A 20,860-nucleotide genomic window follows, 5' to 3' on the forward strand; every position below is an offset into this window, starting at 1 on the left:
AACTTTAACCACTTTAGCCCCGGGCCTGTTTTTCAGAGTCGGTGTTTACGAGACTAAAACATTTTTTTTTGCTAGAAAATTACTTAAAACCCCCAAACATTATATATTTCTAACACCCTAGAGAATAAAATGGCAGTCATTGCAATACTTTTTGTCACACCGTATTTGCGCAGCGGTCTTACAAGCGCACTTTTTTTGGAAAAAAATCACTTTTTTAAATTAAAAAATAAGACAACAATAAATTTTGCCCAATTTTTTTATATATTGTGAAAGATAATGTTACGCCGAGTAAAATGATACCCAATATGTCACGCTTAAAAATTGTGCCCGCTCGTGGCATGGCGTCAAACTTTTACCCTTAAAAATCTTAATAGGCGACGTTTAAAAAATTCTACAGGTTGCATTTTTTGAGTTACAGAGTAGGCCTAAGGCTAAAATGATTGCTCTCGCTCTAACGATCGCGGCGATACCTCACTTGTGTGGTTTGAATACCGTTTTCATATGCGGGCGCTACTCGCGTATACGTTCGCTTCTACGCGCGAGCTCGTCGGGACGGGGCGCTTTAAAAAAAATTTTGGGGGCTTTTCGCATTTATTTTTATTCATTTTACAATTTTTAACACTGAAATAAAAAAAAAATGATCACTTTTATTCCTATTACAAGGAATGTAAACATCCCTTATAATAGAAAAAAGCATGACAGGTCCTCTTAAATATGAGATCTGGGGTCAAAAAGACCTCAGATCTCATATTTGGGCTTAAATGCAAAAAAAAAAAAAAAAAAATTTGGAAATGTCATTTTTTCAAATGACAAAAAAAAAAATGTTGCTTTAAGAGGCTGGGCGGGACTGACGTTTTGACGTCACTTCCGCCCAGCAGAGCTATGGGGACGGGCGAAGGAGATTTTTCCTTCAGTCTCGTCCCCGCTCAGCTGCCGAATGGTCCGGGGCCCCTCTCCCGCCACCGATAACGGCGATCTCGCGGCGAATCCGCCGCGGAGACCGCCGTTATCGTGTACCGGACCGCCCACTGAAGAGATGAATATCTCGATTGTGGCAGCAGCTGCTGCGGTTACCGAGATATTCATCTTTAAAGTGATGACGTATAACGGCGGTGGGCGGTCGGCAAGTAGTTAACCACCTCAATACTGGGCACTTTCGCCCCCTTCCTTCCCAGACCAATTTTTAGCTTCCAGCGCTCTCGCACTTCCAATGACAATTGCGCGGTCATCATGCTACACTGTACCCAAATTTAATTTTTATGATTTTGTTCACACAAATAGAGCTTTCTTTTGGTGGTATTTATTCATGACTCCATATTTTTTTTTTTTTTTTTTTTCGATATAAGCGAAAATTTGGAAAAAATATATATATTTTGTCTCTATTTAAAAAAAAAATCCAATAAAATCTAATTTTGTCACAAATTTAAGCCAAAATGTATTCTACTACACGTTTTTGGTAAAAAAAAAAATCCGTTAAGTGTATAATAATTGGTTTGTGTGATTACGGACAGATGTACGCAAATGATCGTGTACAGATGTGCGCAGGTGATCGCGGACATATGTGTGCAGATGATCATTGGGACATGTGATTTTACTGTTACATATGTGGGGAGCAGGTGTTTTTACTATGTGGTGACATGTGTTTTGGGGACATGTGTTTACTTTTCTGTGTTTTACACTGTGTGGGACACTAGACTGGTGATCAGTGAGTAAAAAGCTGAAAAAACAGCTCATACTCACTGATCACCAGTCAGCTGCAGCAATCCACCCTCCTCTCCTCACCGACGACTGTGTTAGGAGAGGGGAGCCGATCACCTAGCAACCGTCTATTTGTTTACATCACATGACGGCTGTGATTGGACACGGCCGTCATGTGATCAGGAGGGCCAATCACAGAGCGCGCACGATCCCCCTCCTATTGAGGGACGTTCCTGAATGTCCACTCAGAAGGAGAGAGCGCACACCCGGCCGTATATGTGCAGTGGCCGAGTGGGAAGTAGTTAATGACATCCCAGTCTTAGTCCGCAGGGTTCAATATTGAGTTGGCCCACCCTTTGCAGCTAAAACAGCTTCAACTTATATAGGAAGACTATCCACAAGGTTTAGGAGTGTGTCTATGGGAATGTTTGACAATCTTGTTGCACTGATGTTGGATGAGAAGGTCTGGCATGCAGTCTCTGGTCTAATTCATCCCAAAGGTGTTCTATCAGGTTGAGGTCAGAACTTTGTGAAGGCCAGTCAAGTTCCTCCACCCAAGCTCACTCACCAATGTCTTTATGGATCTTGCTATGTAATGCTGAACAACCCATGAGGGTAATCCAGTTGAATTATATGAACTTTTCTTATAATAAAAATGGGCAAAACAGCTTGTAAATTAAGTTTTGGTGAGAAGACTGTTAAACTCTTTTTATGATTCTACCATTCACGCAGGCTTTGCTCCAAAGGACCTTACAGGCCAATGTTTCTAGTCACATTATATTGTAAACACTATTATTATTAATTATTATTAATAATATTTGTTCAGTAAATAAGCCACATTCTACTGAGCTTCACAGTAAACATGGAGCTATTTGCAACGCTCCACGCCCAAGAGGAGTTACTGTTTCTTTTAAAGCCGTCATATCGTCATAAATACAGCCCTGATTCAGATTAAAGAGTGCCTAATCAACTGGGTTTGCCATATGTTTTGAACAATAAGACATTAACCCAAATCCTGCTATAAATTATATATATATAAATACTTCCTTCATCTATTTTAGCAGTGGCAAATGAGATTTACATGCAAGAATTCCAATTTATTACAAATATTTTAAACCTGAAGATGCATTAAATTCAACAAGGAGCAGTGGCGGCTGGTGCTCAAAATTTTTGGGGGGCGCAAACGAAAAAAAAAATTGTAGCCTCACTGTGCCCATCAAATGTCACCACTGTGCCATGCCATCAAACGCAGCCTCTGTGCCATTAATTGTCATCATTGTGCCATGCCATCAAACGCAGCCACTGTGCCATCAATTGTCACCACTGTGCCATGCCATCAAATGCAGCCACTGTGCCATCAATTCGCACCACTGTGCCATGCCATTAAACGCAGCCACGGTGCCATCAATTCGCACCACTGTGCCATGCCATTAAACGCAGCCACTGTGCCATGCCATAAAACGCAGCCACTATGCCATCAATTGTCACCACTGTGCCATGCCATCAAACGCAGCCACTGTGCCATGCCATCAAACACAGCCACTGTGCCATCAATTGTCACCACTGTGCCCTTTAATTGTCACCACTGTGCCCTTTAATTGTCACCGCTGTGCCCTTTAATTGGCGCCGCTGTGCCCTTTAATTGTCCCCACTGTGCCTATTGTCGCCACTGTGCCCATTGATGTCGCCGCTGTGCCCTGTAAAGTGCCCCTCCCCCCCCCTGCCCGGCACTTACCTTTACTGGAGTCAGCCATCCACGTCCCTCGATGTCTTCTACCGCCCTCGATGACTGACAGGCGTCTCAGCCAATCAGGTTAAACTAGCCAGAATAGGCCAACCTGATTGGCTGAGACGCCTGTCAGTCTTATACATGGAGCACATCCCTAGTACGTTCCTTGTATAAGCTTCCGGGACCCGAGGGCTGTACTCGGAAAAGCCATTGGCTCTGATAGGCACTTCCGTACAGCCAACCAGCTGCCGTTATTCAGATGGCTGGACATGATCGCCGACCATCTGAATAGAACAGCGGCAGTGGCGATAATATCATAGATTCGTGCAATGCATGAATCTATGTTATTAGACTCAGTGGCGGTGAGAGCCAGAGGGGGCGGCGCTCCAGCGCCCTCTATGGACGAACTGCCACTGACAAGGAGCATGCTAAATAGCCACCCATATTACAATGCAATTACCAAATCTTATTTTTTAACCACTTTCTTAGCCTTTTTGGCTTACTATCCACTCTGATACCATGCTATTTGCAAAGCAGACTGACTTGTTCTAAACTAGTTGTGCTGCAGCATCTGTTTGATGTAATTGGAAAATAATGTATCGCTTCTGTGTGCTGTGAGAATGAATGGCTGTTTAGTATTTTATTTAGAAAAAAGTACACTTGCCAATCTCTTGATTCTTGTCATTATTATTAATACCATTGGTGTCAGTACAGAAGAATCACAATATATTATAAAGGCATTAGTGGCACGTTGACCTAAAGAAAGCTGCAAAAAGTACATTCACTCGAATGCAGTAAAAGGTTCATGATGACTCACTGACTGCTATGGTTGGAAATGAAAACATATGTTTGTATTCAGAGTAATTGTATTTGTGATAACGATATAGCAGGGAATGCCTGAAAATCAGTGGGTGGTTATATTATACGTTAAAGGTATATTCCTATACTGAGAAATCCTGGAGTGAAATGCTATGGTCTGATAACATACAATAACATACAGCTGTTTTTTTCAACTTACTGCCTGTGAAACCATGACATCAAGGCCAGTGGCGGCTGGTGCTCAATATTTATTTTTTTTGGGGGGGGGGAACCGACACCAACCCCCACCGCGGAAGATGGATGGGAATGTGGCGATTCGAACAAGTCCTAAAACTCCCTGGCCAATCGGGTCTCAGGAACTGCTTCCTGATTGGCCAGGAGGAGAATCAGGAAGACAATAGTGAATAGTAATTCGGTCTGGCCCCCCTGTTTTACTCCCCTGAGCCCATTCGTTCCCTCAGTGGAGACGCGCTCTACCTCTTTGCCTGTTGTCTCGTCTCTTGATTGGATAGATTGATAGCAGCACAGCCATTGGCTCCCACTACTGTCAATCAAATCCAATGACGCAGGTGCTGGGGGCAGTGCCGAGTCCGACATTCTGGGCCAGATTCACAGAAAAAGTACGCCGGAGTATCTGCTGATACTCCGGCGTACTTTCAAATTTGCCGCGTCGTATCTTTATTTGTAATGCACAAACAAAGATACGACGGCTTTTGGCTAAGATCCGACAGGCGTACGGCTTCGTACGCCTTCGGATCTTAGGTGTAATTTTCCGGCGGCCGCTGGGTGGAGTTCGCGTTGTTTTCCAGCGTCGGGTATGCAAATTAGCTGATTACGGCGATCCACGAAGATACGCGCGTTCGTCGCAATCTCTTACATCATCGCTAGTCGGTTTTTCCCGTCGCAAACTTAAGCCTGCTTTTTCATGGCTTACATTTAGACAGCCATGTTAAAGTATGGCCGTCGTTCCCGCGTCGAATTTAAATTTTTTTTTTTTTTGCGTAAGACGTCCGGGAATACGAAAGTTCGTTACGCACGTTGCGGTTCAAAAAACACGTCGGGCGCCGTAATTCCGCGCAAAGCACGGCGGGAAATTTCCTAACGGAGCATGCACAGAACGTTTGGCACGGGAACGCGCCTAATTTAAATGGTGCCCGCCCCATTTGAATTAGGCGGGCTTGCGCCGAGCGGATTTACGTTACACCGTCGCAAGTTTACAGGTAAGAGCTTTGTGAATCAGGCACTTGCGCTGTAAACCTGCGGCGGTGTAACGTAAATGGGATACGTTACGCCGCCGCAGCGTAACGTATTTGTACCTGAATCTGGCCCTCTGTGTCTATAGCACGCTCGCACAATACCCCCCTGAAAAAGAGCTTCTCCTGAGGGTTTCTAGATGCGGGGAGAAGCTGCGAGCGCCACCGGGGGACCCCAGAAGATGAGGATCAGGGCCACTCTGTGCAACACTAACTGCACAGTGGAGGTAAGTATGATATGTTTGTTATTTTTTAAACAAAAGTTTAGTCACCCTTTAAAGCAATATTAAAGCCAAATGCACACATTCTTAGATGTGATGGCTTAGCTTCCTTTTTTAGACTTTCTTTTTTCATCTGGTGATCCAGCCAGCAAGTCTGCTGTGTTTCATTTTCTCTCTAGCAGAATGTATTCATTTACATGGATGAGACAAACCACTTATTTTATTTATTCATGCAAAACCTTTACCCCAAAAGGAAAAAAAAATAACAATTTGTTATAAAGTGTGATCTGGAGTATGGCTTTAATTTGTAAGTGGTACCGAAATCTGCTAATAGATTTAACACTACCCCCCCCCCCCCCAGACAGACAATGCTGCAGTCTGCTGTGTCTCCTTTTCTCACTCATCCAGAGTTGTGTCTCACTACCTCACTAATATTAGGTGTGTTACTGGCTCGCTAGATCATTAGGTGAAAACAGAGGCAAAAAAAGCCAAAGAGAAAACAACTTATGCAGCCACCTTATCTAATGACTGCTAGGTATGCTACAATATAATACATTTCTGTTTTTTGGGTTTAATACCAATTTACGTTTACTTTTAGCCTGAACATTATTGTTCTTCTGCAATCCCAATGACTGGTTGACCTTAATTTCCAAACATTGACATTGAGTTTTGTGGAGGGAAGTTAAAAGGGACATATTATGGGATCTGACTACAAAAAAAAAAAAATGTTTTCTGCAACCATTCCTCACTGTGATTCATTTTTAGGAATAGTCAAAACATGTCATTTTTTGCTGCGTTAGTCAGTCTTAAGTGGTTTTTTGGGTTGTTGTGCTTTGAAATGTTTAGCAAGAAATTATTTGCAATCTCTTACCTGAACAATTTAACGCTTGTACCCAACTGGGTGATGTTTTCCTAAGAGTCTTTTTCCATGGATATATTTAAAGGTGGATTTCAAGCATGGACAAAAAACCCTTTATTACAGTGCTGCTTACACGATCTGCAAATAATGATTTTTTTGCATTCAGAAAAAGACTGTAAATACCTTAATTTTTATCATAAAGTCCTGGGAATATGCTTTTTTAGGTGCCATTTACTTTACATTGTCTAAGTTGAATGATGCCGCTGCTACATCACATTTCAGTGACAAGCAACTCGGATAGAGCAAAATTGTATGATATTATATTATACAATATATATATATTTTATTATATATTATATTATATGAAATAGATTTTGCTGTGAAATTACCAATTTTGCTAAAGCAGAAACTCTCAATTTTGCTCATTGAGCTACTTAGGAAAACTGCCAAACCCGCAGGCCAAAAAAAAGATAACCAGCTGTCTTTTTTCCCATCGGGATTCCTGATGGACTTTTTCCTGTCGAAAATACAGAGCGTGTGTACGGGGCATGAGGCAAGTTAGTTTAGCGCCCCCATAAAGCGGCTGCACTGCTTCCAGTATGTGGGTGGTTGGCATTCCGCAACTATGGGGGGGGGCACCACTTCTAATTTTGACTGTCCTATCATCCTGGACCACAAACCTTCCTCACTGATCTATATGTTTTCTGCTGCATCATTGGCATGGTTATATCTTCTTAGTCCTCTCTATAAAATTATCAGAAATTTGTGCTTGAAGTAGAACTATAGGCAACACATTTTCACTTTTTTTTTCATTTTGGATAGAGTAAGGGAGGGTTATAGCCCCTGTCCATTTTTTTTTTACCATCCCTGTCCCATTGCAGAGATTTCCCTTCACTTCCTGCCCCATAGCTAAACAGGAAGTGAAAGGAAATCTATGCAAATTAAGGTAATCCATTGCCCCCCCCCCCCCCCCATTGCCCTAAGAACTAGTGTTCCCACTTGAACATTTCAGGGCGGGTCTTAAACAGCAAGGGGTGTGGCCTTGACAGAAAGGTGTGGGTCATATTTAAATTAGAGGGTGCACAAGTTTAGTCAGGCCTAGGGCAGCACAAAACCTAAATAATTAAGTAAAAATAATGGAATCCAACCTGGGGTGTATTATTTATATTCCAAACCTCTGATACGTCTATACAAGACGGGATGCCTCCCAATAGACACTGAATAACAGGTAAAAAAGAGAAGGATGAGACAGAGGTCTCAAATAATGTCTTTGAGGGAGAATCAGCAACAGGGTCAAATGGAATGGTAACAAAAACTTTATTGATGAATACATATACAGTTTAATAAAAGGGCAGCACAACATCTAAATACACTACTGTCTTGAGGGGTATACAGTGGGATAGCTGTGGAAGAGCTCAGGGGATCCAGTGACGACTGGGATCTGGAAGTCTAGTGAGAGACTGGGAGCTCAGTGAGTGAAGATCTACAGTGGGATACTGTGAGATATGTCAAGGACTTTTCTGTGTTACCGAGAGTTATGTACAACTACCTTTAGTTGCAAGATTAGTTGGCTCTCCCTAACCTGTGAGGTTACCATTAGGCCTCTGGGGCCCTGGTACCTTGCTACATTTGGAATGACAAAAATTTGGTGTTTTGTGTGGATTTTCAGGGTTCAATGGGATTTTATCCTTATGCCGCGTACACACCATCACTTTATGTGATGGAAAAAAACGACATTTTCTGTGAAGTAAAAAACGATGTTTTTGAAACTTCAATTTTCAAAAACGACGTTACCTACACGCCATCGTTTTTTCACAATGCTCTAGCAAAGCGAGGTTACGTTCACCACTTTTTTCCATTGAAGTTCGCTTCATAACTAGCTTCTGGGCATGCGCGGGTTTAAAAACGTCGTTTTAAACGTCGTTTTTTGCTACACACGGTCAATTTTTGTGAAACAAAAAGCAACGTTTTGAAAAACGACACAAACAATTGAAGCATGCTTCAATATTTTTTTGTCGTTTTTCACAAGGCATAAAACAACGTTTTCCCCCACACACGGTCATTTAAATTGACGTTTTTAAAAACGTTGTTTTTTTTCATCACATAAAGTGATGGTGTGTACGCGGCATTAGGGTTATGAATTCTCCTTATATATTTATCAACAACCTTTAACAGAAGTATTTTTAGGTGCATTTCAAGGTCTCTCAGAAAGGCATGTGGTGACAGCTTCCAATCGCTGACATATGATTACCATATTTGCACTGACATGGTGATGAAGGACTGTGTTGCTTAAAAAAAGCCACTGATCATCAGCAATAAGACATTTTTTTTACCAGAATAAAGCCACAGATCACCAACCTGGTGCTGACGTATTGATCATATTGCTTTATTAGTAAACAAAGGGTAATGGTTTAGATTACAGTAAAACAAAGTCCATTCAGCATTATGACCTCTTAAGGCCTGTGGATAATTAAAGGTCCATGGTGGGTTGGTACTGCAGAGCCAAGTAATTGAATGAAGAAGATGCCACCACACCAAATTTACTTGCAGCAGAACCCTTGAATATACTTAACAATAAAGACCAACCAGTTTCGAATAGGGTTAGCATCATGGTAAGCATTAGGGTCCTTGTTTAAAGCTTGGCAGTGCAAAATAAAAAGTGAGCATGCACAAAGTGAACCACAAAAAAGTGCAAAGGGTGTACACCTGGTCCTCCCTTAAAATGAAAGCACTCTGGCCCTGATCACCTGGGGCGCAAGACTCCTGACGGGGACTGGACTACTCATTGTCCACCTAGCCGAAACTAAGCAGATCCCATTCTTCAGGAGACCTGCCAAGCCAAGGTCCACCAAGTACTAGGTGGGGCTCCCCTCAAGGGTAACCCCCATGGGATAACCTGATCATGAGGCTACATGCTCCCCCACAAGACTTCCAGGGCAAGCCCGAGGAACTACACTCTATTAAAGCATTAGAGTTAGTATTCTGAAAAGCATTAGTGTTGGCAAAGGCCTTACAGTATCACTAGGAAAAGCATTAGGGTTAAGGTTATCGTTAGGGTTTTTTATAATTCTTTTATTTTTCAAAGAAAGTTACATATAACAGCTGAAGAAATCAATGATTACAATATCACAGTCAAATAACAAAGAGGTACTCGAAGGCCGAGTCAGGAAACAACAGGCCCAGCATTGCACGGAATATGTGGTCATGACAACGAGTACGGTTGTGAAGATAGTGCTCAGTGCATCACGCTGGGATGTCCAGCACACATTTATATAGAGGACCAAGGCAAAAACAAAACAGCAGTACACATGTACAGATGTAGTAAACAGACAAAAGTAGAAATAATAATATGAACGTGCCTAATGTATACAGTGCAAGTGGGGGAGGGAAACCGACCTCCGATCTTCGGCATTACACATTCCAGCAGCAATAGCAATGTCTCAGATAAACTATGTAGTTTGCAGTACTCTGATACTGATATCTTACTTAAAGCGGAGTTCCACCTAAAAATGGAACTTCCGCTTAATCCACTCCTTCCCCCCTTACATGCCACATTTGACATGTAATTTTTTTGGGGGGGTCAGGAGGAGTGGGACTTCCTGTCCCACTTCCTCCTTCCGCCGAGGGGCTGGTAAGGCGATTAGCCTAATCGCCTTATTGCAGCCCCTCCCTGTAGGCGAGCGCCTGTCCAACCGGACGGCGCCGCGCCGCTCGCGCATGCGCGGTGCCGCTCGCGCATGCGCAGTGGGTGCCCGGCCGTGAAGCCGAAAGCTGTCACTGCCGGGTGCCCACACTAGGAATGAAGACGCCGGCCAGCGAGGGGGGGCGAGGAGCGGAGCCCCGGCCTGCGCGTCACTGGAACCATAGAGCAGGTAAGTGTCTGTTTATGAAAAGCCAGCAGCTACACTTTTTTAGCTGCTGACTATTAATAACCTTAAAAAAAGGCTGGAAACACCCCTTTAACTGTACAAAAAAAATGAGAACGAGAGAAAAGAAAGAAAGAAGGGTGGGAAAGGGAAGGGAAACAGATAGGATAGGACACCAAGGTACCTCGAGACTCTGTCGCCGGCTCATAACGGGTCCTCCGAGAATGCCACAGCTCCCCAGATACCGTTGTGTTCATCCAGTCGTTCCTGTATCCTGGCCCTAATTTTTTCCATTAACTCTATGTCTTTGACCCTGGCGTAAAGGGTCTCCTGAGGATGGGGGCACTGTTTTGTTCCAGTGAAGGGCTATTAAGCACCTTGTAAGAATGTTGTAAGAACATGCCTGGAGTCGTTTTTTATAGGGTTTAGGTTATTTTTGGTTGAGAGAAACCTAGGAGGAGGAAGAGTTTCGGGGGCAGGGGTATGTGTGCTTCAAGAGGCGGTCAGTAGTCTCTGTTTTGAGGTTCAGAACGGGATTATCAAGGGGTAAGTCCAATAAGTATGCAAAACAGTTCCCATGGCTTGCTGTATGCACACACTCCTGCATGCATATTGAACGAAGTGCGGAAGTAAATGCTACATGAATCATTTGCCCTTACTCATGATGGCCACAGAACAGAAATGCTAGGGGTGTTTTTCAAAGTGATTTCTCACCAAAATAAACATCACAATGTCACTTCCGGTTTACTCAGCTGCCAATGACGCAGATTTTTAAAAAATTACAGTATTCAGAGTCGTTTTTGGCAATCTGAATACTATGAAGTGCAAAGGAGGGATTTGGGGTCTTTTAGACCCACGATCCCTCCATAAAGTGTCCCAGTCACCACCTATTACTGTCACAAGGGATGTTTATATCCCTTGTGACAGCAATAAAAGTGATCAGAATTTTTTTTTTAGGTGACAATGTAAAAAAAAATATATAAAATAAGAAACATTGGGCCAGATTCAGGTAGAGCGGCGTACATTTGAGCGGGCGTATCGCAGCTCATTTGCGCTACGCCGACATAAAATAGAGAGGCAAGGCCAGTATTCACAAAGCACTTGCTCCCTAAGTTACGTCGGCGTAGCGTAAATGGGCCGGCGTAAGCCCGTCTAATTCAAATTAGGATGGTAGTGGGTGTGTTGTATTAAAATTTGCCGTGACCCCATGTAAATGACTTCCCGAACGAACGGCGCATGCGCGCGCATGCTCAGAATCACGTCGAATTTACGCCCTAACATACGACGGCTCAATGGCAACGACGTGAACGTAACCTACGGCCCAGTCCCATTCACAGTACGACTTACGGAAACGACGTAAAATACGACAGCTGTTTCCATCGTCCATACCTTGCATGGGTTGCGCCACCTATAGAGGTGTTTTATCTTTACGCCCGACGTACGCCTTACGTAAACGGCGTAGCTTACTGCGACGGGCGCAAGTACGTTCGTGAATCGGCATATCTAGGTCATTTACATATTCAACGCGTAAATCAACGGAAGCGCCCCCTAGCGGCCAGCGTAAATATGCACCCAAGATACGACGGCGTAGGAGACTTACGTTGGTCGTATCTTGCCACAATTCAGGCGTATCTGATTTAGAGAATCAGCACATAGATACGACGGCGCACAATTGGACTTACGACAGCGTCATCCGCATGGAACTTCCCCTTTATAGTGCCGTCCTACGTGTTGTACGTCACCACGCTTTGCTAGAGCATTTTTAAAAAACGATGGTGTGTGGGCAACGTCGTTTTAATGATGAAGTTGGAAAAACAACGTTTTTTCTTCATGCCGAAAAACGTTGTTTTTTTTCATGCCGTAAAATGATCGTGTGTATGCGGCAATAATTGTACCTGGTAACCGTTAAATTTTTTTAAAGTGTCGCCTATTTTTAGGTACCGTAGTTTTTTGCCATTCCACAAATGTGCACAATTTCAAAGCATGAGATGTTAGGTATCTATTTACTCGGCTTAAAGCGGGGGTTCACCCTTAGAGGGCACTTTTCCCCCTTAGATTCCTGCTCGTTATTACTAGGGGAATCGGCTATTTATTTTAAAATATGTGCAGTACTTACCCGTTTACGAGACGCATCCTCTCCGTCGCTTCCGGGTATGGGCTTCGGGAATGGGCGTTCCTTCTTGATTGACAGGTTTCCGAGAGGCTTCCGACGGTCGCATCCATCGCGTCACGATTTTCCGAAAGAAGCCGACGTCGGTGCGCAGGCGCAGTATAGAGCCGCACCGACGTTCGGCTTCTTTCGGCTACGAGTGACGCGATGGATGCGACCGTCGGAAGCCTCTCGAAGAAATGTCAATCAAGAAGGAACGCCCGCTCCCGAAGACCCATACCCGTGAAGCGACGGAAGAAGATGCAGCTCGAAACGGGTAAGTACTGCACATATTTTAATATAATAGCCGATTCCCCTAGACCGAACGAGCAGGAAGCTAAGGGAGATTTTTTTTTTTTTTATAAATGGGTGAACTCCCGCTTTAACATCATCTTTCACATTATACCCAAAAATTGGGCTAACTTTTACTGTTTTGTTTTTTGAATTCATGAAAGTGTTATTCTTCCCAAGAAAGACCACTACGCAAATACCGTGTAACATAAAATATTGCACGATCACCATTATTATTCTCTAGGGTCTCTGTTTAAAAAATATATATATAATGTTGGGGAGTTCTAAGTAATTTTCTAGCAAAAATACGGGGCAGATCCACAGACAGAGTACGCCGGCGTATCTACCTCAAACAAAGATACAACGGCATCTGGGTAGATCCGACAGTATACGTCCTCGTACGCCTTTCAGATCTAAGATGCAATACTTTGGCGTCCGCTGGGTGGCGTTCACGTCGTTTTCCGCGTCGGGTATGCAAATTAGCTATTTCCGACGATCCACGAACATACGCGCGGCCGTCGCATTCTCTTACGTCGTCTCTAGTCGGCTTTTTCCGGCGTATAGTTAAAGCTGCTTTTTTGCGGCGTATAGTTATAGCCATGTTAAGTATGGCCGTCGTTCCCGCGTCGAAATTTGAATTTTTTCTTTTATTTGCGTAAGTCGTCCGTGAATCGGGATGGACGTAAGTCACGTCTAAGTTTAAAAAATTACGTCCTTGCGACGTCATTTCGCGCAATGCACGGCGGGAAATTTAGAAACGGAGCATGCGCAGTTCATTCGGCGCGGGGACGCGCTTCATTTAAATGAAACACGCCCCCTAATCGCCGATTTCAATTCCGCCGCCAGAGATACACTACACCGCCGTAACTTACGGTGCAAATTCTTCCAGATTCGAAACCAGCCAAAGAAGTTACAGCGGTGTAACGTATCTCTGATACGCTGCGCCGATCTATTTCTATGTGAATCTGCCCCACGGATTTTAACTTTGTTAGCAACAAATGTCAGAAATAGGCTTAGGCATGAAAGGGTTAAAAATGTAATTAATAAATAATGTTTTGGGGTTGCACTCAGATGCACTGAAGATAATTTAAGAGAATTTAAGATAATGGAAGGATAGATCCCACTGCTCATCATTACTCTTCACACTGGTACCCACCTCTGAGTAGTCTAATGTCGTATAACAATGATAAATCTGTACACTATCACTGCTGAAGTCCTAGGGCCGGATTCACGTACATCCGCGTATCTTTGTGCGGGCGTAACGTATCCTATTTACGTTACGCCTCCGCAACCGTATTCTCAAAGCACTTGCTCCGTAAGTTGCGTAAATAGGCCGACGTAAGCCCGCTTAATTCAAATGTGGGACAGGGGGGGGCGTGTTTTATGTTAATGTTATGTGACCCGTCCGTGGACATATCCCAGTGTGCATTGCTCCAAATACGCCGCAAGGACGTATTGGTTTCGACGTGAAGGTAAATTACGTCCAGGCCCATTCACGGACGACTTACGCAAACGACGTAAAATTTTCAAATTTCGTCGCAGGAACGACGGCCATACTTAACATTGGTACGCCGCATATACGCCTCATATAGCAGGGGTAACTTTACGCCGGGAAAAGCCTAACGTAAACGGCGTATCTGTACTGCGTCGGCCGGGCGTACGTTTGTGAATTCCCGTATCTAGCTGATTTTCATATTTCTAAGCGTAAATCAGCGTACACGCACCTAGCAGCCAGCGTAAATATGCAGTTAAGATCCGACGGCGTAACAGACTTACGCCGGTCGGATCTAATAGAAATCTATGCGTAACTGGTTCTAAGAATCAGGCGCATAGATACGACGGCACAACTCAGAGATACGACGGCGTATCTGGAGATACGCCGTCGTATCTCCTTTGTGAATCCGGGCCATAGTGTCTTCTTTATTGGTCTCTATATCTATAAGGCTAGGGGGATGGTAGGGTAGAAGGTTATGGCAAGCTGCTGACAGACACAAACCGTTTATGAAAAGTAATTACTCTAGAACTCTACGAGTTCAGACAGTGTGATAACGACGAGAGGTAATTTATGCAACACACAGACAATTTCTGTATGCAAATTTGGCAGACAAAAGAACAAAATTAATTGAATCTGGGAGAAATGTCATGTCAACCTATATATAAGCATTGGAAAATGATTTCATATATAATGGGCTTTATACATTCCACTTTCGGAATGATTTTAACTGGCTATCGTTAAACAAAGTGTGACATGTTCATTGAAGAAGCGGGATGCGGTTCATGGGAGGTAAACAGGAAAATGAGATGGAAAATGAGAAAAGATCTATGTTTTATATTTAATTAATCATCTTTAATATTCCAGAGTGCTTTTCTTTGTTATGTCTGATGTAGTCAGTGACAGATGATCAGTGCAACACAGAAAGACATGAAATCAAGAATTGGTCAACAGTTTGCATCTGAAAATAAGCCAACATATATAAAAATATCATATAAGCTTTAATACATAAATGTATTTTTTATTTTTAGTATCTTTAACCACTTTCCCTACCGCTGGACGTCATATGACGTCATGGACTTTAGAAGGGGGATATCCGGTGTTTCTTCGGGCTCTCCCGTGCCATCGAGGACCCGGAGAACAAATCGGCAGGCGCCAGATGACCGTCGGATGCCTAGGCGCGACGTTATGATGTCGGAAGTCGGAAGTACCCAGAAGTAAACAAAGCCACAATCGCGGCTGTCAGCATGAGATGGGTGATTTTTTTTTCCCGATCTCATGCTTTCCAGCCTGGAGGAGAGATGTGGGGTCTTATTGACCCCGCATCTCTCCATAAAGAGGATCTGTCACAATAGATTCCTATTACAAGGGATGTTTAATAAAGTGATAAAAGTGATTAAATAATTTAAAATGTAAAAAAAAAGTGTAAATAAATAAATTTAAAACACCCCTGTCCCCAGTAGTTCGCGCTCAGAAGTGAACACACACATAAGTCCCGCCCACATATGTAAACCCCGTTCAAACCACACATGTGAGGTATCACCGCGTGCGTTAGAGCGTGTTCAACAATTCTAGCACTCGACCTCCTCTGTAACTCTAAACTGGTAACCTGTAAAAAAAATTAAAGTGTCGCCTATTGAGATTTTCAAGTACAGAAGTTTTGCGCCATTCCATGAGTGTGTGCAATTTAAAGCATGACAAGTTAGGTATCTATTTACTCGGCCTAACATCATCTTTCACGTTATACAAAAAAAATGGGCTAACTTCACTGTTTTGTTATTCTTTAATTCATAAAACAGTTTTTTTCCCCCAAAAAAAGGCGTTTGAAAAATGATTGCGCAAATACCGTGCGAGATAAAAAGTTGCAATGACCACCACTTTATTCCCTATGACTTTTACATGAAGGAGAGAAGTGACAGAATAGGCTTGGTAGGGAAATGGTTAAATCTACAGATTTCCGTGACATTTGTTAATGTTCAGTATTTGAAGTGTCACTAAACCCACATCATATAAAACTATTAGGGATGGGCCAAACACCCCCCTGTTCGGTTCGTACCAGAACACCACGAACAGTCAAAAAGTTCTAGCGAACATGCAAACCCTATTAAAGTTTATGGGACACCAACATCAAAAATCAAAAGTCCTAATTGTAAAGGCTTATATGCAAGTCATTGCCATAAAAAGTGTTTGGGGACCTGGGTACTGCCCCATGGGACAAGTATCAATGCAAAAAAAAGTTTTTAAAACAGTTGTTTTTTCAGGGGCAGTGATTTTCATGATGCTTAAAGTGAAACAATAAAAATTAAATATTCCTTTAAATATCGTGCCTCGGGGTCCCCTAAGGTCTCGTACACACGAGAGGATATCCGCTGGAAACGGTCCGCCGGATGCGAGGGATGGGAGCGGACGGACTGATCCGGTGAGTCTGTACAGACGACCGGATCAGTCCGCTGGACTGGATTCCAGCGGATAGATTTCTTAGCATGCTAAGAAATTTTTATCCGCTGGGAATCCGTCGGCTGGATTTTTATCCGCTGGGAAATGTCCGCTAGGCCGTACACACGACCGGATCTATCTGCTGGAACTGATCCGCGGATCAATCCCAGCGGATAGATCCGGTCGTGTGTACGGGGCCTCAGTCTGCCTGTAAAGTGGTGCATCTGTACCATGGGTAGAACATTGCCGCAGCAATAATGGCATTTCTAACGGAAAATATGTCATTTAAACTTGCTCACAGGTGTAATGCATTGGCACCTCTCGGCAATATAGGTGAAAAATCAATGAAAAAACGGAGTGCCCCCCCAAGTCCATACCAGGCCCTACAGGTCTGGTATGGATTTTAAGGGTAACTCCACTGCAAATTTTTTAAAGAATTGTCGTGGGGTACCCCCTAAAATCCATACGTTTTTTTTAATGTCATTAAAAACGATCATGTGTGGGCACCAGAGCATTTTTCACGATCTAAAAAATGGACATTGAACGTGTTCTTTTTTTCACGACGTTTTTAACGTTGTCGTTTTTAAGGTTGTAAAAAATGGTCATGTGTGGGCTTTAACGACGTAAAAAACCTGCGCATGCTTGGAAGCAAGTTATGAGATGGGAGCACTCATTCTGGTAAAACTACCGTTCGTAATGGAGTAAGCACATTCATCACGCAGTAACAGACTGAAAAGCGCGAATCGTCTTTTACTAACACGAAATCAGCTAAAGCAGCCCGAAGGGTGGCGCCATCCGCATGGAACTTCCCCTTTATAGTGCCATCGCACGTGTTGTACGTCACCGCGCTTTTGCGAGAGCATTTTTTTTTCACGATCGTGTGTTGGCTGAGCCGTTTTAATGATCAGATTTGAAAAAAAACGTCATTTTTTTAGAACCCCGAAAAACGGTTGTGTGACCTGAAAGTCTCGCAAATTTCCAAAAAATTTTGCCACCTTTGCGTGATTTTGACGCAACTTGAAGCAATGCCTGTGCAATGTTGAGGTCTAGGGACCTCAAGTCGCATCAAACTCGGACCAAAGCGGTGTAGGGACTACTTTGATGTCGCTGCAACTTGAAGTCGCACAGATATGAATGGTACTCGTTGAAAATCATGGAGTACGACTTGTCATGCGACTTGCAGTCCCAAGTCGCAGGACACGTCGCACAAGTGTGAAAGGGGCCTAAAGGGAAAAAAAAAAAGTTTGCTGTAACTGCTAACAAAGTATTAGCTGGAGTTTGGCTTCAATTTGTTGGTGTATCCAAACTTACAAGTGCAACTAACACTCCCCTTACCCCAGACTGACAATGTTGCTGTCCAAAGGTACTCCTGTACTCCGTCATCCAGGGCATTGTAATACAGGAGGTGCGTTACTGGCCAGATCACCAGGTTAATGCAGAGGGAAAAAGCCTAAATAAAAGAAAACTAATCTAACCACATTTGATGATTGGTAAACTGCAATATATAAAATATTTGTTTTGGGGTTTTGGAGTACATAACAAATTTCTAACACAACCAAATTTATTTTATTACAATTGTTTGTTCCTCCTTCAGACACAATTCCTTCCGGAGACACTTGCCACGACAGATGCAGGTGTCCAGCGTGGACTTCAGCATGGGTGTGGAACCATTACAAAGAGGAGAGACTACCACCAGCATCGGCCGAATCAAACCGGAACTCTACAAACAGAAATCCTTTGACTCGGAAGACAATAAGAAAGAGGACGCTAAAACATGCGGCAAACTAAACTTCACCTTACATTACGACTATGAGAATGAACTTCTTCTTGTGAAAATCGTAAAAGCCCTGGAATTGCCAGCCAAAGACTTGTGTGGTACCTCAGACCCCTACGTGAAAATCTATCTTCTCCCAGACAGAAAGAAGAAGTTTCAGACAAGGGTTCACAGGAAAACCCTGAACCCCAACTTTGATGAGACTTTCCAGTTTCCCGTGGCCTATGACCATCTGAGCAATAGGAAACTGCATTTCAGCGTTTACGACTTTGACCGATTCTCCAGACATGACATGATTGGGGAGGTCATTTTGGATAATTTATTTGAAGTGTCAGACCTCTCCAGAGAAACCACGGTGTGGAAAGACATCTATTGTGCCACAACTGTAAGTACATCATCTCTAGATCCTTGTCATGGTTGTACTAGTGTATTTGGTGTCTGCAGCTAGTACTAGTTAGTTTCATTTAACTAGTCTTATTCTGATGGAGAAGAGAGTTCACCACTCATCAAGTAGATTTCTCGGTTCTAATATCGAAAGCATACCCCAGCGATTGCAGCCACACAGGCCACTCAGTCATTTTAAAGACCTTCTTCCTGCATAATTAGTAGTCCTGCTATCCCACCCACTGACCTCTATCCCATTCTTTATTCTATTTTTGAAAAAAAAAACTGTTTCCTAAACTTTTCTAGTGCCACTGTCAGAGTCTTCAGGACCTTGAGAGAATTTAAATGATGGGCCCAATGGGAGACGTCCACAACTCCACATCACCAGTCAGTGATATGGACACCCTAAAAAGACCCTCCCACTCTGCAATCTAGAAGTCTAGTCTGCATCACAGAATAAGTCTTGTTGAATATAATTAATAGAGTAGTGTCAAACTGAAATGTCTGTGTTTTTGGAAGTTAGTATTCCCACAAAGTTTCCAAGGTAAAGGGACCAAAGGCTGTTCTAAAGTCTGTTTCTGCCATTTATCTGCTTCTGCTGTTACCTAATCACCCTTAGCTTGACTGCCAGTACCACTAGGTCCCACCCTTATATCTTAGTATCCTGGCTGTTTTACCATCATCTTATCAGTTTAGGCTGCCAGCTTTCCAAATCTTTCTGCACAATCTTTATTTGCTGCCATGTAATACACTTTATTTCGGAGCCTGGTTATTTATTTATTTATTTATTAAAATGCTTATAAAACAACAGCGCAGTCTTACACACGTGCCTCGATGCGCTGGCGGGATAAAAACAGGACAGAAAGGGGCAGAAACTACATCGATCAAACAAGTAACAATAAAACAATAACAATCAGCGAACAAGAAAATATATAAAAACATACAAAGTTAAAAATATAAAATTTAGAGCTATTAGAATGTTTAATTTTTAAGTCACCCCGAAAGCCTGGATATATAGCCATGTTTTTAACAATCTCCTAAACTTTAGGAGATCATTCTCAAGTCTTATATGAAAGGGCAAGGAGTTCCAGAATTGAGCTCCTTGAACTTCCAGGGTCCTGCCACCGCATTTGTTTTTGGCAAATTTGGGGATGTTCAACAAAGCCAAATTCTCAGACCGCAGCGATCTGGTAGGCACATGTCTGACTAAGGGTGGGTTCACACCACGATTTTCTATACAGTTTTTGGATACGTTTTTTCTTTAAAAAAACGTATGCAACCGTACAGAAAACCGTGGCCATAGACTTTACATTAAAAACCGTATTTGCCATAAATCATACGGTTGTATCCGGTTTTCAAACCATACAGTTTTTAACTTTTTTTTCCCTGGAAAAAAAACGTGGTCTACCACGGTTTTTGGTCCGGTTCAAAAACCGTATTTCAACCGTATACGGTTATTTTAACATAGGACTCTATGAGAACTGTATGTCGTTGCGGTTCTGTCCGTTTTTTTTCTATACGGTTTAACTGGACAAAAAGTGAATCAAAAGCACCAAGCCTAGGCCGAATGGCATTCACCGGGTGCACCCAAAACCTACGTGAAAATCTCCTTCACATAAGCTCCCTCTGACGCTCCCGCAGCTGTACCAGCTTTAGGCGCAAAATGGGCACAATAGGCATGGTTAAATGACTGAAAATACACACCAAATCACTAGCTGTAAAAATAACCTGCGCTCTCTCTCTCTCCAACCTAGCAAGGCAAGGCTAGTTGGCAAACCCCTCCTACTTCCCTTGAAATTTCAATAGAACAACTGAAACTTTATTGAAAAATAAAAATAAAATAAAAAAAATTCCGTTTAAAAAACGGATGCAACCGTATACAACCGTAT

At 42.9% G+C, this 20,860-nt stretch overlaps 1 protein-coding gene across 1 annotated transcript in view; it reads left to right on the forward strand.

The window, feature by feature from the left end:
* SYT10 (synaptotagmin 10) overlaps positions 1–20,860 on the forward strand; it is a 165,303-nt gene that overhangs the window by 58,547 nt on the left and 85,896 nt on the right. Inside the window, exon 3 of the mRNA XM_040345577.1 lies at positions 18,408–18,972. Coding sequence (XP_040201511.1) covers positions 18,408–18,972 — 565 coding nt within the window. The remainder of the gene's footprint in view (positions 1–18,407; positions 18,973–20,860) is intronic.

The sequence above is a fragment of the Rana temporaria genome, chromosome 3, assembly GCF_905171775.1.
Source record: "Rana temporaria chromosome 3, aRanTem1.1, whole genome shotgun sequence".
Lineage (NCBI taxonomy): Eukaryota > Metazoa > Chordata > Amphibia > Anura > Ranidae > Rana > Rana temporaria.